The following is a 19,224-nucleotide window of genomic DNA, read 5'->3' as shown; positions in this document are numbered from 1 at the left end:
ATCTAAAATTACATTATGTCATTGTGTTTAGATATTTATGAAGTTACTTTATATTCTTTTTGAAATAAGAGGGGTCATAAGTTTATCAACAGAGAACTTATTGGAAAATAGCCTAACCTGTGTTAAATAAGAATTCAAAGAGGAAAACAAGAAAGCTGCTGCTATGCTTAGTGGTAAGAGCAAGTGGTAAGTGGGGCATCTTTGACTCTTTTCCAGTTAGAGAAAACCACACACATACATTCTTAACTGGTTTGTGGCTAGTTCTCTTACCTCAGGTCTTATAAGGAGAAATGCATAGGGTACAAAGGATATGACCCAAACAGCAAGAGGAGAGCTGTAATTTACAAAATAGGGAAGAGCAGTTAAAAATGCTTGTCTCCAAACCTGAAAATCTTTTGGAAGCAACCTGGAAGAAGAGCCTGGTATTTGATTGAGAAAAATGCTTCCTTTCATACATCTAAGAGGCCTTTAAATGTTTATGCTCTTGTTGGGCTTGTTGCTATCATTTGCTCCCTTTAATTTCTAGGGTTTAACACAGGCCTGAAAGTCATAAAACTGGAAGTATATATTTGCTAATTGGCTTGGCTGGGCCCGAATGGAGGGCTATGTACTTGTTCATTTGTCTTTCTAAAACTTGTTGAAATGGTTAAATATTTGTTCAGCTGTTTGTTTATTTATTTTTGTGTGTATATTCACAGGTACACATTCCATGATTTTGTGGTCAGAGGTCAACTTTTGGATTCAGTTCTGTCCTTCTACCTTGTGTGCTCAGGAATCAAATTGAGGGTGTCAGGCTTGAGACAAGCACTTTTTAAAAATTTTTTTATATATTTGAATTACAAACAAGATTGAATTACATGATGATCCCAGTTCCCTTCTTCCTCCCTTCCTCCTCTAGAACCATCCCCCAACTAAAATCCTACCTATCATATGTCCTTTCTTCTAATCTACACCTGACTCAACCTTTCTGCTTCCTCATGACCTCTGCATCCTTCCTTTCCTTCCCTTCTCACTCTCGTAGCTTCCTCCCCCTCTTCCCATGCTCTCAATTTTCTCCAGGGGACAAAGTTTGAGACAAGCACTTTTAACTGCTGAGCTGTCTTGAGAGCCCCATTCACTCCTTTCTGTTCAACAACTATTAACAAGCAGAAGGCACTGTCAAACACCACTATAGTAGTGCTATGTAAGGGCCTGCTGAGGACAGGGGACAGCACCATCCATTGATACAAAGAAAAATAACACACAGTTATGTCTACTGGGACCACCACCAGGGAGGAAAAGTGCTCTTGCAGCAACAGACTCAGTTCTGCTTACCAAGGTCCATGCAACACTGGAGGACCTCCTAATTCCCTTTCCCTGTCCTGCCATTGAAGGACTGTCACTTTTCTGTGGAACAAGCAGGTGGCCAGGGTAACAGGCTTTACAGAATGTGTGTGATCTTGCCGGAACACAGGAGCACATGAGTTGAAAGGGAAACTTTGCCTATGCTGATCTCTTGCTGTTTGGCCAAATGGAAATAACCTAAGAGGCCAGGATTTTTTTTTTTTTTTTTTTTTTTTTTTTTGGCTGATGCATACTTTCCACGTTGCCCACATCATTCAGTATAACCCAACTTTTTTGTGGAGGGAAAAGGCCTTTTGGGCAATTTATTAGAGAATCAGGCTTTTCTTTCTCTATCTTATTTCACCTCATGCTTGAGTTTCCCATGAGTGAAGATGACTAGATGCATTTCCTTTTGTTTGTCTGTGTTTACTGAAAAGTGTGCTTTGAATTTGCTAGAAGAAAACATCTATTTTGTATGATAATTTTTTCAATACTTAATGTCATCTTTAAAGAATTTAGTTTTATTGTTTTTTAACTTTAATGATGTGTGTATATATGTGTGTGTATGCATACATGTGGTTAGGTGTGGGTGTATGCATGCATGTGGGTATGTGTGTGTGTGCATGGGGGTATGTGAGTGTGTGTGTTCATGTGGGCATGTGAGTGTGCATGTATGGGGTTATGTGAGTGAGTGTGTGTGTGTGTGTGTGTGTGTGTGTGTGTGTGTGCATGGTGTGTGTGTGCACATGGGGTATGTGATGCAGGGGCCCATAGAGGCCAGAGTGTTAGATCACCTGGAGCTGGAGTTACAGTTATTATTCATCTGACATGGGTGCTGGGAACCACACTTGGATCTTGTGGAAGAGCAGCAAATGCTCTTAACTGCTAAACCATCTTTCCAGTTTCACTGTGTCTTCTTTAAAATACAATAATATTACATTGATCTGTACTCCATCAATTTGAAATATAGTTTAGGTTTGCCAGAGTTTGACTATAGTTTACCTCCCTTATCCAAAGTGCTCAGGACCAGAAGGATTTTTAGATTTTTTTTTTTTACAGATTTTAGAATATTGCATATACATAATGGCATATCTATGTTCAATAGCTATAAAGTTAATCTTTCATATTAGAACATATTTAACATTATTTTCTTGATTTGTCCAAAGTTATCTGAAAATTGTGTACAGTACTCAGAAATGATTGTTATGGCTTTATTAACCTTTCCTCTCCTATATGAATCAGACTTAGTGTAAGATAAACCACATCAGCCTAAGCAGTTTTGAGTGCACCATAATGTTCTAATCCCCTTTGCTATAGTCTGATTAGTGTCCCTCCAAATGCACATGCTGAGACCTAGCAGCAATGGGTCAGTTTCATATGTAAGATTCAGACACTAGTGCAAGAGTCTTAAGGGACTGAGCTGTTAGATGGTGATGATGTAATGAGGGCTTCAACCTCAATGATGATATCAATGCCTTATGAATAATGGGGTTCTTTCCCCCCTCTCATCTGAGTACATACAGAAGACACTGCTCATGAGGAATGGGCAGGTGGCAGACACCAGATGTCCTGGCACTTTGATCTTGAACTTTGCAGCTTCTAGTCTGTATGAAATATACTATTTCTTACCAGTCACTAGTATTTAGTTATAGTGCCATGAATGGGCTAAGATACCTCCTGTTTCATCGTTGCTTTTATAATTGTCCTTATTCTAAAACAGGAGGTTAAGAACCATTGAGAAAGGCTAACAACCTCTCCGAGGACACACAGTGGCAATAGTGTAGGATGGCAGATAATGTTGAATGGCAATAGTAAGGCTGTTCTGTAATGCCTTCTGCCACCTTTCCATCTGGAAATAGTAGACAGATGCATAGCATGTTTCTGCCCAGAGCTATGGAGGTGGAGGCCATGGGAGGATATCTTTCTTCCTTTCATATCTGGAACTTGAATTCCCATTCAATCTAGAGTTGTAGTACCTAAATTAGAACTAAAACTTGAAGGTCACAATTAGTCATTACTGCTTCCCTTGAACTTACTATTAAAGACCTGACACCATCATACTAGTTGAAAGCCAGAACCACTTAATCAGTAGAACAAACATGCATTAGGGGCCCATTTTAAAGATAAGGAATGAGAATTTTGGGGGACTAAGTACACTATACTAATCCTCAAATGAGAACAGGGCTGAGACTCAGGTCACACTTTAAACTGGGGTATTCAATTCTCGCTACCAGTTATCACCGAGAGAAAAGGATGAGCTTGCCATAGAGTTTGTTGTTTCATGAAGCAGAAAATGGCAGGGTCCTTGGAGTGGTTTTAAATCCCTTAACGGAGGTAGGTGTCTCAGGTTTGAGGCTGGCTTTGGGCTCTGCTGAATCCGCTCTCAGTAGAATGTGTGTCTGATAGTGTTATAGAACCTACCTTCTCACGTGCACCACATACTTGGTGTCTATGTAGGTGGGCTTCCCAGTGTTCCAGGTGCAAATCATGTTGCCTGAGTGTTCATAAATGACACATGTCACTTTGCTGGGGGCATCTGGTGGATCTGAAACAAAATAAACCACTAAGATCTGCTCTTGATAAAGTAGGTAGTTGATAATTTGTCAGTTTCGTAGGGAAACTAGGCCACTTAGCACTAAATACCTATTCCACTACTATTATCTTGTAATCCAGTTTGTCACCAGGCATTTCTCCTGCCCACACCATACTTTGCTGTAGTCTCTACTACTGTGGGATATAACAAGATCAGGCTCCTCCCATCCAAATAAAGCAAGCCCCCTTCCAATTTTCCAATTTTATTTCCCCTCAGCTACCACCCTACTTTTCTTTCTTTTGAATCAAGTCATTAAAAAATTATTCTTGTATATATTTTTGCATGAATGTGTGTGTGTGTGTGTGTGTGTGTGTGTGTGTGGTCCATGTACACTTAGGTGTCTGAGAATTCTGGTGCAAGTGGAAACCAGAGGCCACATTGGATGTCTTCCTTCATTACTTTTCATACTATATTAAACATTTATTTTATTTTTAATTACATATGTCTGACTATGTGGGAATATGTGCATGTGACTGCAGGTGCCTCTGGGGTCCAGCAGAGGGCATTGAATTCCCTAGAGCTGGAGTTACAGGTAGTTGTAAATTGCCCTGCATGGGTCGTGAGAACAAAACTTGGGACTTCTACAAAAAACAGTGTGTGCTCTGACTCACTGAGCCATCTATACAGCCTTTCATGCTTTTTTCTGTTCTTATTGCTATTGTTGTTTGTTGGTTTTGAAGCAGGATCTCTCTCTGAACAGGAAGCTCACTGATTGGCTAGACTGGTAGGCCAACAAGCCCTGGAGATTCTCCAGTCTCTGCCTCCCTAGTACTGGGACTACAGGCAGATATCACCATGCCTGGCTTTCATGTAGATGCAGGAGATCTAACCTCAGGTCCTCATGCTTGCATGGTAAGCACTTTACCAATGGAGCCACCTCTCCAGCCCCTCTAATTTACTCAGGATTAGTTTGCACAGTTCTGTTGAAGCCAAGGTTGTTAAGGTCACAGTAACTTTCTCTCTGCAAAACTTCTTACAGTCTTATCAGAATGACATCAGTATTACAGAGCTTGACCTCTGCAGCAGCTGAGCCTTCTCTTACTTTCCTCTGTTCTTAGGCTCTGTGAGAGATTCTCCAGCTCTCCCCTATTGCCCCAGAACACTATTTCCTCCTGTGGAGCATATAGTTTACCTTACTCTTTGAAAATTTGCTGCTCATGTGCAATTCAGCAGTAAGAGGAAGGCAACTTCCAACCATGTTACAATATGGTTAAAGCGTGAGGACACTGAACAGATTAAGCCAGACACAAAAGACTGCATGATTCCTCTTATACAAGGTATCTATAATAGTCAAATTCACAAAACCAAGGTAGAATGACAGTGGAGACCCATTGGGCAGGCAGGCAGTGTGTGGAAGTCTGGGATGAGGGCTGTTATTCAATAGATACAGTTGGTAAGAGAGTCCTAGAAAGAGAGTGCTGGAAGAATATAAGCAAATGCAGCAACCACACTGAAGCAAGGCCTTAAAAATGGCAAAAATAAGTGGGTTATACTATGCAGACTTTACCATCACCACATCAAAAAGGCTTTTTTTTTTTAAGGTTTGGTATTCATAGAACTATTTCAAGATGTGCTATCTCTCCCACATCCCTGACCACACCCCTACCCACCCACCCTTGTTGAGCTTGTCCTCACCATAGCCTCATTACTTTTTATTTTGTTTGCCAGCACTTTTTCCTATGAGAAACAACACTTTCCCCAATCTCCTCAGCTCCCCTGTCTTCTGCAGTCCAGCCCAAGGATGTTAGTAACTAGGTCCTATGTACAAGGACACCCTTGACCTAAGTGACTTATCGGAGCATTTCCCTTGGGAATGAGCTCATGACTCAGGATGAACCAATAATAGTTCTCCAAGGCTTTCTGTCTCTGTCTGTCTCTGTCTGTCTGTCTATCTCTCTGTCTCTGTCTCTCTCTCTCTCTGTCTCTCTCTCTCTCTCTTTCTCTCTCCCTGTCAGCAGCACATGAGCTCAGCCGCTTGTCACCTTCTTGTCAAAATGAGCAGTCCTTCCAGTGGTGCTGCATTTGAGAGTGAATCCAGCCTGGGACAAAGAATTTTGATTACAGTCTTGGACCCTCAGGACCCCTGAGGCCTATGTAACCCCAGAATGGTATCCAGATGCCCAACTATGTCTTTCAACAATAAGCTACCAGAATTGATGTCTCTGAAAAAGCATTGAAATATTGACTGCTTGCCATACCTCTACATTTCCAGGGCACTTCTCTCAGTTTTCTCCTCCAGGAAAACTCCTGCCTGAGATGACTATGCTGAGAATTACAAGACAAATGGAAGAAATCATGGTGTACACTGGGAGGGGGTATTGTGAGGAGTAAAGCTTGGGCCAGTCCACAGACAATCATGGATTCATGGAGTTATACCTTTGCTGAAGGACTGTTGGCTACTGATGTTTAGGGGTGAGTGTTATCCTCAGTTGTGCATGCAGCAGTGAGTACCCCAGGCACAACAGACAGTTTCAAAATATGGTCACTTGACCCTGGTTAAAATCTTTAGATCACAGAACAAAAAGACATAAATAAGGGGAAAAGACCTGTGAGGAGGAGGTGGGGGGGTGGGCAGGGATGGAGACTAGATAAAAGACGAGGTTAAGAGTCATCAGAATATGTATATGTGAATGAAATTGTCCAAGGACAAATTTAATTCATATAAAAAGGACACAGACATTTTGGTATCTGCAAATTGAATACCATAAATATTACATGTTATTCTGAGAGGCAGATGGATCCCTGTGAGTTCAAGACCAACCTTGTCTACACAGTGAGTCGCAGTTCATCCATAGTGAAATACAGTGAGCTACACAGTGAGACGATTTTCAATAAAACAAAACAAAATGAAGTAAACCCCAAAACCTCAAAAAGTTATTTAGAGCTATCGAATTAGCAAAGATTTAAAAAATGGTATTGCTGCAATCCACACTGCCAGAGAGGCTGGGACACAGGGAGGGCCCTAAGAGAGACATATATGGTCTCTCGGAGAAGGGGAAAAGGACCAGATCTCCTGAGCAGATTGTGAGCATTGGGGGAGGGGAGGGGAAGTTAGGAGAAAGAGAAGGGGAGAAGAGGAGGGGAGAGAAGGACATGAGGGAGCAGGAAGATTGAGTTGGGGAAGAACAGAGAACAAGAAAAGAGATACCATAATAGAGGGAGCCATTATAGGTTTAAAGAGAAATCTGGCACTAGGGAAATGTTCAGAGATAAACAAGGATGACCTCAACTAACAATCTAAGCAATAGTGTAGAGGCTGACTTAAACACACTTCTCTGATAATGAGATTGATGACTACCTTATATGCCATCCTAGAACCTTCATCCAGTAGCTGATGGAAGCAGAAGCAGACACCCACAGCCAAACACTGAGCTGAACTCCTGGAGTCCAGTTGCGGAGAGGGAGGAGTGATGAGCAAAGGGGTCAAGACCAGGCTGAAGAAACCCACAGATACCACTGACCTGAACAAGTAGGAGCTCATGGACCCCAGACTTATAGCTGGGAAACCAGCATAGGCCGACCCAGAACCCCTGAACGTGGATATTAGTTGGGCAGCCCGGGCAATCTATGGGGCCTCTGGCAGTGGATCAGTATTTATCCTTAGTGTATTAATGGACTTTGGGAGCCCATTCCACGTAAAAGGATGCTCTCTTAGCCTAGACACATGAGGGAGGGCCTAGGCCCTGCTATGACAGACTTTGAAGATCCCTGTGGAAGGCCTCACCCTCCCCGGGGAGCAGAAAATGGATGGGATAGGGAGTTGGTGGGGGGCAAGGGAGGGAGAGGAAGCTGAGATTGACATGTATAATAAGCTTGTTCCTAATTTAAATAAAAAGTAAAAAATGGTATTGTAAATTATAAAATGTTGAAATAGATTTGTTAAAATCCTGAAACTCATTTTTAGCATAAGTACAAATGTAGATACCCTCTGAGGTTTACTGTTTGTATTATAACAGTGAAACGTAAGAATGGAGCTGGCAAGATCCCTTAATAGAAAAGGTGCTTGTTGCCCAAGCTGAGAATCTGAGTTTGATTCCCAAGATCCATAGGGTAGAGACAATGGACTTTTGGGGGTTGTCCTCTGACCTCTACGTGCATGCCATGTCATGTGCATGGGTACTCACATGCACACAGAATAAACAAAAAATATAACTAAAAAATTTCAAGTGAGAACAACATGCAACACAGCAGTTGTACAGTTAGGAGTGCATTCTTAATGAAATATCTACACACACAAGAAAATAACTTGTTAAAAGGATGTAACTACCCTTCAAAGTAGTCTTCACAATAATGAAAAACATGGAATCTCCCTCAATGCTACAACACAAAGCTGAGAAAACTATAATATATTCCTAAAACACACCTTAAAACACTTGTTGATGATGCTTTAAGGACTTAGAAGTTATTAGAAATATATTACTAAGTAATGACTATATAATGAGGTGATTTTAAAAGCATGTTATGGCCGGGCATTGGTGGCTCACGCCTTTAATCCCAGCACTCGGGAGGCAGAGGCAGGTGGATCTCTGTGAGTTCGAGGCCAGCCTGGTCTCCAGAGCGAGTGCCAGGATAGGCTCCAAAGCTACACAGAGAAACCCCATCTCGAAAAACAAAACAAAACAAAACAAAACAAAAGTATAGAAAGAGAAAGGGAAATGCTGAAACTTCAAGGACACATTCCCATGGGATTATGTCATGGGTAGAATGATGGACTCATGTACTTCAGGCATTTCTATTTTCACTCATCAAAGGCTTTTTAACTGTATGTTGAATTCAATAAATTTTACTATGAAAGCTGTGTTCTTGGCTACAGAGATGCCTCAGTGTTAAGAGTGTTTGCTGTACAATTATGGAGCCTGGAGTTTAGATCATGGCACCCATGTCATGAGCTAGGCATAGGCATGGTATGCACACCTGTAACCCCAGCTCCTAGTCTAGTCAAGAAAATGTGAAGCCTGGGATCAGAGAGAGACTCTGCCTCAAAGGAAAAAGAAGGAGAGCAATAGAGGAAAACGATCAGTGTCCCCTTCTGGCCTCCACACCTTCACACACATATGTGCATGCATTCTCACACAGAAACACATACAAACAACTCAATCTTTTTAAAAAGCTATTTCAAACAGTGATGATGACATGAAAGTGCTTTGTAAGAACTTGGAGAGTGGTAGCATTAGGTCCCAATGAAAAATGTGGGCTCCTACAAGGTGAAAAAAATCTTTGTTTCACTTGAACTTGAAGGAGGTAAGGTGGCAGTACTTTAAATATTCTAAACACTGGGTTGTGAGAGTTGGTGGATTTTAATAGTGGGATTATGTCATGGGTAGAATGATGAACTCGTAGGCTTGATAGGGGTTTCTATTTTTGCTGCCTTTTTCCTGTGGTTTTAGACAGAGAGTACTGTAATTTGACAATTACAGAAGACAAATGTCACCTTTCTGGACTTTGTTTCAAACTACTCTGTAAATACGTGGTTGGCATCAACTTTGAAAAAGACAAAAGTGACAATGCTTCATATGGCTAAGTGAGCAATGTGTGTTAGTGGGAAGCAGAATACAGAGCTAGAGAGTAAAGTCAGGAGAGGAACATCCCATGTTAGATTTGCTGCTAGGTTATCAATACCCAAGAATAAAGCTGGCCGTTCACTTCATGAGAATACCCTGGGCACACAGAGAGGATTAAGATTGTGTCCTCTCGTGTACCCTTATAAGGTGATCCCTAATCATTTACTGGGAGACTTTTAATTTAGTCCAACCAAAGATTGCTTGCCATTGAGATCTTCTGAAGAAGCAGGGTCTGGGGTTCTCTTTGTATTTCTAGTACTTAGCACCTTATTTGGTACATTTGTAAAATAATCACTGGTTTAATCCCACGAGGCTCCATCAAAAAGATGACAATGATAAGAATTAAGATGGAGAGGGCAAGGTTTTTCAGGCTGAGATCACTAAGCCCCTGCAGGAGGGTGCAGGCCAGACTATCCACACAAGGAGCAACACTGAAGCTATTCAGGATTTTGTATGGCTAACAATTCTTTCATCACCATAAGTACAGGTCGAAGACTGAAAACATGTAAGACGTAAATGCTTCAAAGTTTAAGTAAATGGTTAAGTGGAAACATCACTTACATGGTTTATTTAATTTGACACTATTCAATGACCTGTATTGAACAAACTTCCCATAATATGCTCTCATTTAATCAGAGATAAGAATCTAAGAAGCACTTGAGGTTATGGATTATAGTGGAAACTGATAGTGGTATTTCAGAAATCACTCATTAGGAAGACTTTGAAATGCCTGGATCTTGTCAGGGAAAGCACTGACTCACACTCCCTCTACCTTCCACGATGAGTCAAAAACGCCTGTAATCACTCTGTTCACAATAGTGATGACTACTTGGCATCGTAAAGCTTACAGAACAAATACCCTGCATCAAAGAGGCCCAGTGAAAGCAGTGTGCTTTCTGGGGCACCACAAAACCCTCAAGGCCCCTCTTTTGACCTAGTTAATAGGACTGAAATTTGCTGAGAACACAGCCCCAAAGCACATTCAGCTTGAACCCAGGGGTTTGAGTAAATTCTGGCCTGGTAGTTGGGTTTTCACACGCATAACCCCAGGTTTCTGTGAGGAATTACACTTCGAAAATTAATGAATGGAAAGAGTGATGGTAGAGGGTGAGAGCTTCTCTTAGGCTTTCCTGGAGGGGGAACAGTCTCTGACCTGAAACATGGCGTGGCTCTGGGCTTTGGGCAAAAACCCCTCCACCAACACTAGGAGGGTGGCAGAGAGGCGAGGGTCACCTCCACTCTGATGTGGGGAAGGGCTGTTAAGTAAAACTTGTAAGAGCATGTTTGTTGTTTTGGATGAAGATCCTAGGAAAATAAACTAGCAGTTCAAACCAAAATGAAGGGGCCTGTGCTCAGTGCCGAACTGAAGTTTAAGATCAGGTTTGCCTGAAAATAGGAGGTTCAATAGCAACCTGTATTGATAGTTCATTCAACAGGACCCAGCAGAGGGCAGACCCTTTCTGCTTTAACCAAAAGTAACATGGTGGGAACTGTTTGGATTTCTTGTTCCATCTTATAACATCACCTGCTCTGATCTCCATCACTGTATCTGTCCATTTATAGGACGAGGTGCTCTTTGACTGTAAGTAAGAAACTGTATGTAAGACACAGAATTGGAAACCAAAGTTGCTGGATTGTTTTCTTTTAATAGAAGTAATACTTATTTTAGATTTTCCCTTTCACTTAAACCAACAGCTCACCTTTCTCAGAAACTGTGGAGATTTCTTATTTTCCCTCTGAAAAATTGCATGTCACAGCAGAGTACTGCCACACTGAGAGGCTCATTTTGTTCCTGAGGATATGGGCAAGCTAACAAGATTTCATGTATCAGTTGAGCTGACTGCTTGTGGTTTGACTTTCACCATGTAGGCACATTTTAATGTTTAATGTGTTAATTCAATGCACATTTAGCAAGTTTATCATTGAAGTCTAAAACTTACTTATTCAACTCTCCTCCACCACATCCTATAGCTATCTCATTTGAAAGACATGTATACTTGGTCAGCTGCTGGAGTTAAGGAGGACAGTGACCTTATTACAGAACGAGGAAGTCTCCTAGCTTTCAGGCATTCAACCCAGAGGCCAAGTAATGGGTCTGCTCTGGTTGTTCTTATCTATGATCTGGAGCCAAGGAAGAAGCAAGAACTTATTCAGTATTATCAAAAATATGGGAGAAGGGGGCCCTGCTGATCTTTCACCCCAAATGGCAAAGATGTACTGGGGAATGACTCTTGGCTTTAAAACGATGGTGAGAGGATAAGGAAGCAGCCCAGTTAGCTGTGCAAGCATGAGGACCTGAGTTTAGTCCCTAGCATCTACATAACATGCCTGGCGTGATGTCATGATCTTGTAATCCCAGCACTGAGTGGGTAGAGACGGAAGGATTCCTAAGGCTCCCCGGCCAGCCAGACTAATTGGTGAGCCTCAGGTGAGACAGTGTGAGGCCTTGTCTCGAAAATCAAGGTAAAAGACTCCTTTTGAATAATGTACAAGTTTGACCTCTGGCCTCTGCATCCTTGTGCATACACACACATGTACACTTGGACACAATCACAGACACAAACACATAAAAAAAAAGGTCCATAAATATTTATACAAATAAGTACAGGAACTTACACACCTTCCTAATATGTGAATACAAACTGATTTAGTATGTTTTGAAATCAACTTGACTAAATTTTTCTTTTTCTTTTGCGTTTCTATTCTTTTTATGGAGATTTTTAAAATTTAAATTAGAAACAAGCTTGTTTTACATGTCAATCCCAGTTCCCTCTCCTTCCCCTCCTCCCCTGCCCCCCACTGGCCCCCATCCCACCCCTTTTCTGCTCCCCAGGGAGGGTGAGGCCTTCCATGGGGGGAATCTTCAAAGTCTGTCATATCATTTGGATCAGGGCCTAGGCCCAGCCTTGTGTGTCTAGGCTGAGAGAGCATCCCCTTATGTGGAATGGACTCCAAACAATGGAATCTTGAAATTCGCAGGCAAATAGAAGAAACCATCCTGATTGAGGTAACCCAGTCACAAGAAGACAAACATGGTATGTGCTCACTCATATATGGATTTTAGACATAGAGCAAAGGATTACCAGCCTACAATCCACACCACCAGAGAATCTAGTAAACAAGGAGAACCCTAAGAGAGACATACACGGTCCCCCGGAAAAGAGGAAAGAGACAAGATCTCCTGAGCAAATTGGGAGCATGGGGGGAGGGGAGAGGGAGTTAGAAAACACCACAGCTAAATTTTTCTTAATAATGACAGTAACAGTAATTCATAACAGGGGCTATGGGATTAAGAAGAGATGGTATGAGAATTTCCCTATCTATGTTTACTCATTTGTTTATTGACATGGAGTCTCACTATGTAGCCCTGGCTGGCCTGGAAATCCTGATTTAGAATGGGCTAGTCTTGAACTTATGGAAATCTGCCTGTGTCCCAAATGCTGGGATTAAAGGTCTGTAGAATCTTACATTTTATCAAAACGTGTATTTATAAGAGTTAGACACTAACATACTATAAAGTTTTTAACATGTACTCAAATAAATTAATGAAGTATGGTGTTTACAAGTACTTTCATTCCACAACAAGATCATAGAGGTTGAGGTCAGCTAAACAAATTGCCCAAGATCACACAGCTCACTGGGAAGACAGTGAGAATACAAGGGTAGTTTTGAATATACCCTCAATCTTGGTTTCAAAATCTCTCACTGAGATCAACCAGCTTCAAAGTTAATGATATCAGTTTGGAAAACAAATTCACCAACAAAAGCCAAATGAAAAACAGATGAAGAGAGCATCATTTAAACTTTTTGTTGTTGCCAAGGCTCAGGTTAATCAAGAATTTACCATCCTGCTTTCTCCACATCCAGAATGCTGGGTTACAGGTGTATGCTGTCATCCTTACCTAAGAGTTGCCTCTGAGACCCAGGGTGTTGGCTTTCACATAGACTGCATTCATTCCAGCTACTGGGGAAAATTGTCCTCTAGGGTATTTGCAATATTTTAAAATTTATGGTGTTCTCATCAAACCTGCATTCATATATCTTCTTTCGAAAACTCAGCAGATCAAGGCATACTGGGCCCTATGTGGCAGTGGATGTCCCAGTGAGCCATGATCTTTCTTCTCTCTATAGACCTTACCAGTCTCTCTAACTCAAGAGTTCATCAACCTGACTCTGTAGACATTTGAGTTGAGCCCTGTCTTAAACCTATCTTATGGGTAAAGTATGTTAATTTGCCTCTAGCTTTAGTTCAAAAGCCCAGAAACTTTCAGTTAACCGTTAGCATACATTACGGTACTTACATCCAGAGGAAATGTCTTTCCCACAAATGAGCGTCTCTTGATGATGCCCAGGACATTCGGCAGTGCAATGTATAGAGGCATGAGCCTCCTCAAAGCTTTCATACTGAAGTCTGGCTGTTGTACTATTAATCCTCGTGATATGAAACCTTTGTTTGAAGCCATTTTTATAAAAAAAAAGCTTCCTTGGTTGGCAGTTCTTAAGAGCTTCTTGGCAGTATATAGAAACATTCATCCCCATCTGAAAAATTTCACCAGGCTCTACCCACATGTCACCAGAGCAGTTTATATTTGTAATTCCTGGAAACAAACACATGAAATAATCAATTGTATGCAAAATATTGCAAGGGACTTAGAAGAAGTACATGTTACTGCATGTAAAGTCTATTCTTTTGATAACTGAATGATTACTGAAGAACAGTTGTGTGTTTTTATATGGTTCCCCTGATGGCCAGAAGTCAACACAGCCTTTGAGCTTTCTCATGGTCAGGGAGAAAATACAATTTCCTCTTCTACTGTAAGGTGGAGAATGTTATGAAGCCACAGCATTGGTTTCAAAGATGAGACTCAAAAGTAGCACAGGGCACTGCAGAATCCAATTCTTCTCTTGATTCTCAACCAATCTTTTGTTGAATTGGGGGATGTTTTTGTTTGTTTGTTAGAGATAAAAGCTAATGTGAATACAATTATCAAATTGTTACAAAAGAGAGCACTTAGTAGCCACATGAAACTCATCACTAATTTATTAATATAGGGGAAACAATACATTATTGAGTTAGAAAGCAAGCTTCTAAACAACATAATTCATAAAAGCTCAACATTGGAAAAAAGCAAATAATGGCCAAATCAAGGAGAAATACTGGAAGTTTTTAGCAACAACAATCTCCTTCTGAATATTTTTATTTAACATTGTGTATGTCTGTGACTTAAACATTATACAATGGGTGTGTTACTTTCATGACACCAGATCACTAATTTAGAGTTTAATGGCAGTGCTTGCCTTGAGTTACATTTCCACCAGTCGCCCCTAATAGTGTGTGTGTGTGTGTGTGTGTGTGTGTGTGTGTGTATAATCTATTCAAATGGAATGGAATGTTAAAGAAATAAAGCTCTTATCTAAAAAACACACCAGAAGTTTTAGGAAACTTGTTGTAGCTTTTCCTGGAAATATTTGTATTAAAATTATTTAAGTCTTATTAAGATAAGAATAAAGATCAGTATTTGATCTTAAAAAGGCCCTTGTCTTTGGAACATAAATCTTAAAGAACTAGCTTGTTGAGTATGTAGTTTAAGATATCCTTTCCTTTAGGTAACATTTACACATGTTGAAGCAGTAATAAAATAATTACAACATCATCACTAGGGAATAGGACCAGAGACATAAAAAGGGAGTTTATGACAATACTGTAACCCCAGGACTCAAGAGACTGAGGAAGGAGAACCATAAGTTTTGGACCAGTTTGTGCTATATAGATTATAAGCTCTAAAATAGCCTATGCTACACAGCAAAGAATGAGAGCAGGTAGCATGGCCACCAAGTCTGAAGACATGAGTTTTATCCTTGGGCCTCACATCGTAGAAAGAGAGAAGCATGTTGTCCTCTGGCTTCCTCCTTGTGCCATGGCAAACACTTTGTTCCCCAAACAGGTAAATCAGTGTGAAAATATTTAAAAAGAAAGCGAGAAATACCTATCAAGGTATGGTAGCATATGCTTATAATCCAAGTTTATAATCCTTGGGAGGCTGAAGCAGAAGGGGACTTTGAGGCCAGCCTGGATTACATAGCAAGTTCAAGGCTGATGTGCAAGAAGTAACTTGGTCTTAAAAAATGAATGAAAGAAGGAGCTGGGGAGAGCAAGAGGAAAGGCAAGGAGGAGGAGGCAAACCAGGGCATATTGAGTAGAACATCACGGGTCCAGAGTAAGATGACAGACAGATTTGTGAAGCACTCTTTCTATTCTTTTTTTTTTTTTTTAAGGAAATACATGCCTATTTTAAATAAGTTTGATAATTCAAGTATAGAAAAAAACATATCTCTATGACTCATTGTGAAACCATTTTTAGAATACATACAAAAGTGTCAAAAGATTAGGTCACATGTCCTGGGTTTTAGAAATGGCTTTTCAGAACACAGTGGGGACAAGTTGTTGATTGGGAGGAGGCAACACAGACTAGAAAAGAATAGGTCATGTTAACTTGTTAGCTCCTTTTCCTCTTTTTACTTCTTGAGACAGGCTTTCACTCTGCAGCCCATGCCAGCTTTGAATTCACTTCCATCCTCTCATCAGCCTCCTGCCTGATGGTAATATAGACATGAGGTGCCCTGCCCGGCTAACTGAGTTTCTTAAATAAGGTGATTAGATTGGCTAGAGGTGTTTGACTTTTTATAGAAATGTGTAATCATACTTTATATCTTTATAAAGCCATTTGTTTATTTAGGACTTTTTTTAGAGTAGTTTCCCTATGTGTGCCAAGGTGTCTTTGAACTCACTCTGTAGTCCATTCTAGCCTCAAACTTGCAATAGTTTTCTTGTCTCTGCCTCTTGAGTGTCAGGATTACTTGGCGAGTAAAGCTACTGAAACGGAGTAACATTATCCTAGTGTAAACCTGGACAGATGTCACCTGGATTCTATTAAAAGAGTCACAGAAGAAGGAACAACACTGCCATGCACTGTCCCACATCATGTCTGACTTCACTGTGGACTTGTCAGCTGGCTGTATAAGCAGAAGTTCTACTTTTTGTCTGTGAATTTCAAGCAACTGGCGTCTTTTCTCCTAAACCCTGAAGGAATCTTTTGGTCTGACTCTGAAGTGTCCAGTTATCTTGCTGCAAGTTTTCACATCTGCATCTACTGTGCCAACATAATTGTGTCCATGACTAGATGAGCAATATGGAAGTCAGCATGGTCCCAAGCCAGGGTGACGTACAAATTTGTGGGGCATTTCACATTGGCAAAAAACAGAACAAAAAATTAAATAAATAAAAGCTCCACAAAACTAAAGAACAAAACAAAACAAAAAACCTGAAAAATAAAACAAAAAAGGAAAAAAGCAAACACATTCCTCACTATTCTGAATCACCTAGTCTGAAAAGTGCCAATCACTGTCCAGAACCCCGTGTTGGTATCGTTTCTCTTCCTGTAACTGTACCCTTGCCCAGGAGACAGCTGTTCCCAACAGGAACTCCCAGATGACAACCATAGCCTTCCTTAAACTTCTGCATATCAAAGGACTTGTTTTATTGAATGTTTATGTGAATTATAAGACAGAAACAACAGCAGCAAAATAATGGTGTAACAATGAACTAAAAACCAGCAGAGAGCTTGCTGTACAGTAATCATCAATAAGTAGTTCACAGAATTGAAGGAAATGTAGACTTTGGATAAGTTACATAACAGTTCTGGTAATCCCAAATAGAAAACCTCAAGATGGCTTCCTTTGTAGAAACATTCATGAATGACAGAGGAGTGTCCATTGAGGCACCTGTTGGAAGAAAAACAAAAAACAACAAAAAACAAACCAAACAAAAACAACCTGCATTTGGAGGGAAGTTTTTTTTTTTTTTTTTTAGTTTGTTCCATTCCATATTAATTTTTCTCAGTGCAATAATTTTTGTGTTTTCCAGATATTATGACATAATGGCTTGAAAATGATAACCATTCAATGTTCTATTTGTTAAATGAAAAGAGACAGATACACGAAATACTTACTATACCTGCATGACACCATCTGAAGAGCACATAAAAGGCTATTCCTACATGCAACTGAAGCATGAGGTGACTCATGTCCCAGATGAGGAAGAAACCTTTCATTTCTCTCTGGAAGAAAACAGGAAAACTCTTTATATTACATTTTAATGAGATACTGACCATTGCATTTCTCACGATTATAATCTGTACAGGATCCTGTCATTCACAATGACAGAAACAGGGCAGACAGATGCCAGCATTCTTCAAGGAGCTTCATCAACAGGCGGATATGCAGAGTATCAAGGTGGAATGTCTGCCTTCGAGCAACACTGCAGGGTATCCTAGGAGGTCATCAGACCCTGTTTAAAATCAGACAGCTCCTCTGTCTGAGGTAACCTCTGTTGAAGAACAATTAATGTCTGACAGGCTCACACCCTTTATGATCTGAGGAAAAGTGGAACAAGAATAAGACATATACTTTGACAAATGAAAGCTACAGAGGGCCCTTCATCTCTGGTGCTCAGAAGAGACCGGTGATGGAAGACACTATCCACAGTTTCCACCTGGGCCATTGGTCTTCACTCGTCAGTCTACTAGTTGTGGAGTAAGTTAGTTACTCAGTGACAGTTACTGTGTTTTTGTCAATTTAGTTAAACCTGAGTTTTCATATTAAAGAACTTCAAAACACAATTCATGGCTCGTCAACTGGCACAAAACACGTGATTCCATTTTTTGTGGCTCATGAATTTGGAGAGCCCTTTTTTAATTCATGACAGCATAGTTCTATAAGGGGCAGTACAAGCTGTAGAATTGCCTCATCAGAAGTTAGCTGCTCACCACCCAGCCATCGGAATTGATATGATAGCATCCAATAGGAGAGACTCACCTTTCAGGAGTAGCTTTGCATGAAAGAGTCACAGAACACATGACAGAGCACTTTGGCCTGTGCATGTCCAGAGGAAAGTGCAGCGGTCTTTAAGTATTTCAGGGATTAGGGTCTCTTTACCTCTCTGCTCATTTGCAGCACCTTCTCTTCAGAACCATACAGCTGCCCTGGTGGCTGCACTGTCTTCTTCCCCACTGCTTGCCTGTCAGTGATTGCTTCAGATTTTTACCTATGAGGCAAATGGAAATGTCAGCAGTGCCCTGACCTACATTTCTGTTTCCTGAAGAAGAACTTGGTGTCCATTTCATAATGACTAGCTCTCATGTCACTATCTGGGAAAACCCAGATTACTGAAAGTGAGCTGCAGGCTCAATACTTTCCCCCTCACCTTAATTGAAAACAAATGTCTTATACAAGAAACCAAATGGATGGGCATGATTGTACATGTTTTTAATCTCAGCACTTGAGAGGGAGAGACAGGCCGGTCTCTGTGAGTTCAAGGTCAGCCTGGTCTATGTAGGGAATTCTAGACTAGCTAGGGTTACATAGTGAGACCTGCTCTCAAAGCAAATAAACATTAAAAAAAAGAAGAAAATATTAATCCATATAACAGCTTATTTTTCTACCTGCAAAATACACTAAAGTGAGTGAGGTGATATTGAGGGTGAGAGAACTGGAGGGAAACCTTCTACTCCCCCCAACTCCTTCAGAGATACTGGCAATGTGGGGCAACTGAGGAGGAAGTCGCACCACTCTCTCCTGTCAGCCTCATCTCCATGTTCATTTTTGCCAATCCCAACCGCACACTATTAAGCAGAAGCTCACTGAGGCTAAACCGAGAGGCTGTGCTTCCCCGGCAAGAAGCACAGCTTC

General features: G+C 40.8%; 1 protein-coding gene across 1 annotated transcript in view; it reads right to left on the bottom strand.

Moving 5' to 3' along the window:
* Nucleotides 1-17,561, bottom strand: part of Il23r (interleukin 23 receptor) — a 59,589-nt gene extending 42,028 nt beyond the window's left edge. The window contains exons 1-3 of the mRNA XM_027430239.2: nt 17,492-17,561; nt 13,779-14,075; nt 3,745-3,868 (exon numbers count right to left, since the gene is read on the bottom strand). Of these exons, the coding sequence (XP_027286040.2) occupies nt 3,745-3,868; nt 13,779-14,075; nt 17,492-17,561 (491 nt within the window). The remainder of the gene's footprint in view (nt 1-3,744; nt 3,869-13,778; nt 14,076-17,491) is intronic.
* Nucleotides 17,562-19,224: the final 1,663 nt, after the last annotated feature.

Source organism: Cricetulus griseus, chromosome 8, assembly GCF_003668045.3.
Source record: "Cricetulus griseus strain 17A/GY chromosome 8, alternate assembly CriGri-PICRH-1.0, whole genome shotgun sequence".
Classification (NCBI taxonomy): Eukaryota; Metazoa; Chordata; class Mammalia; order Rodentia; family Cricetidae; genus Cricetulus; species Cricetulus griseus.
This window is presented reverse-complemented; position numbering and strand designations above follow the sequence as displayed.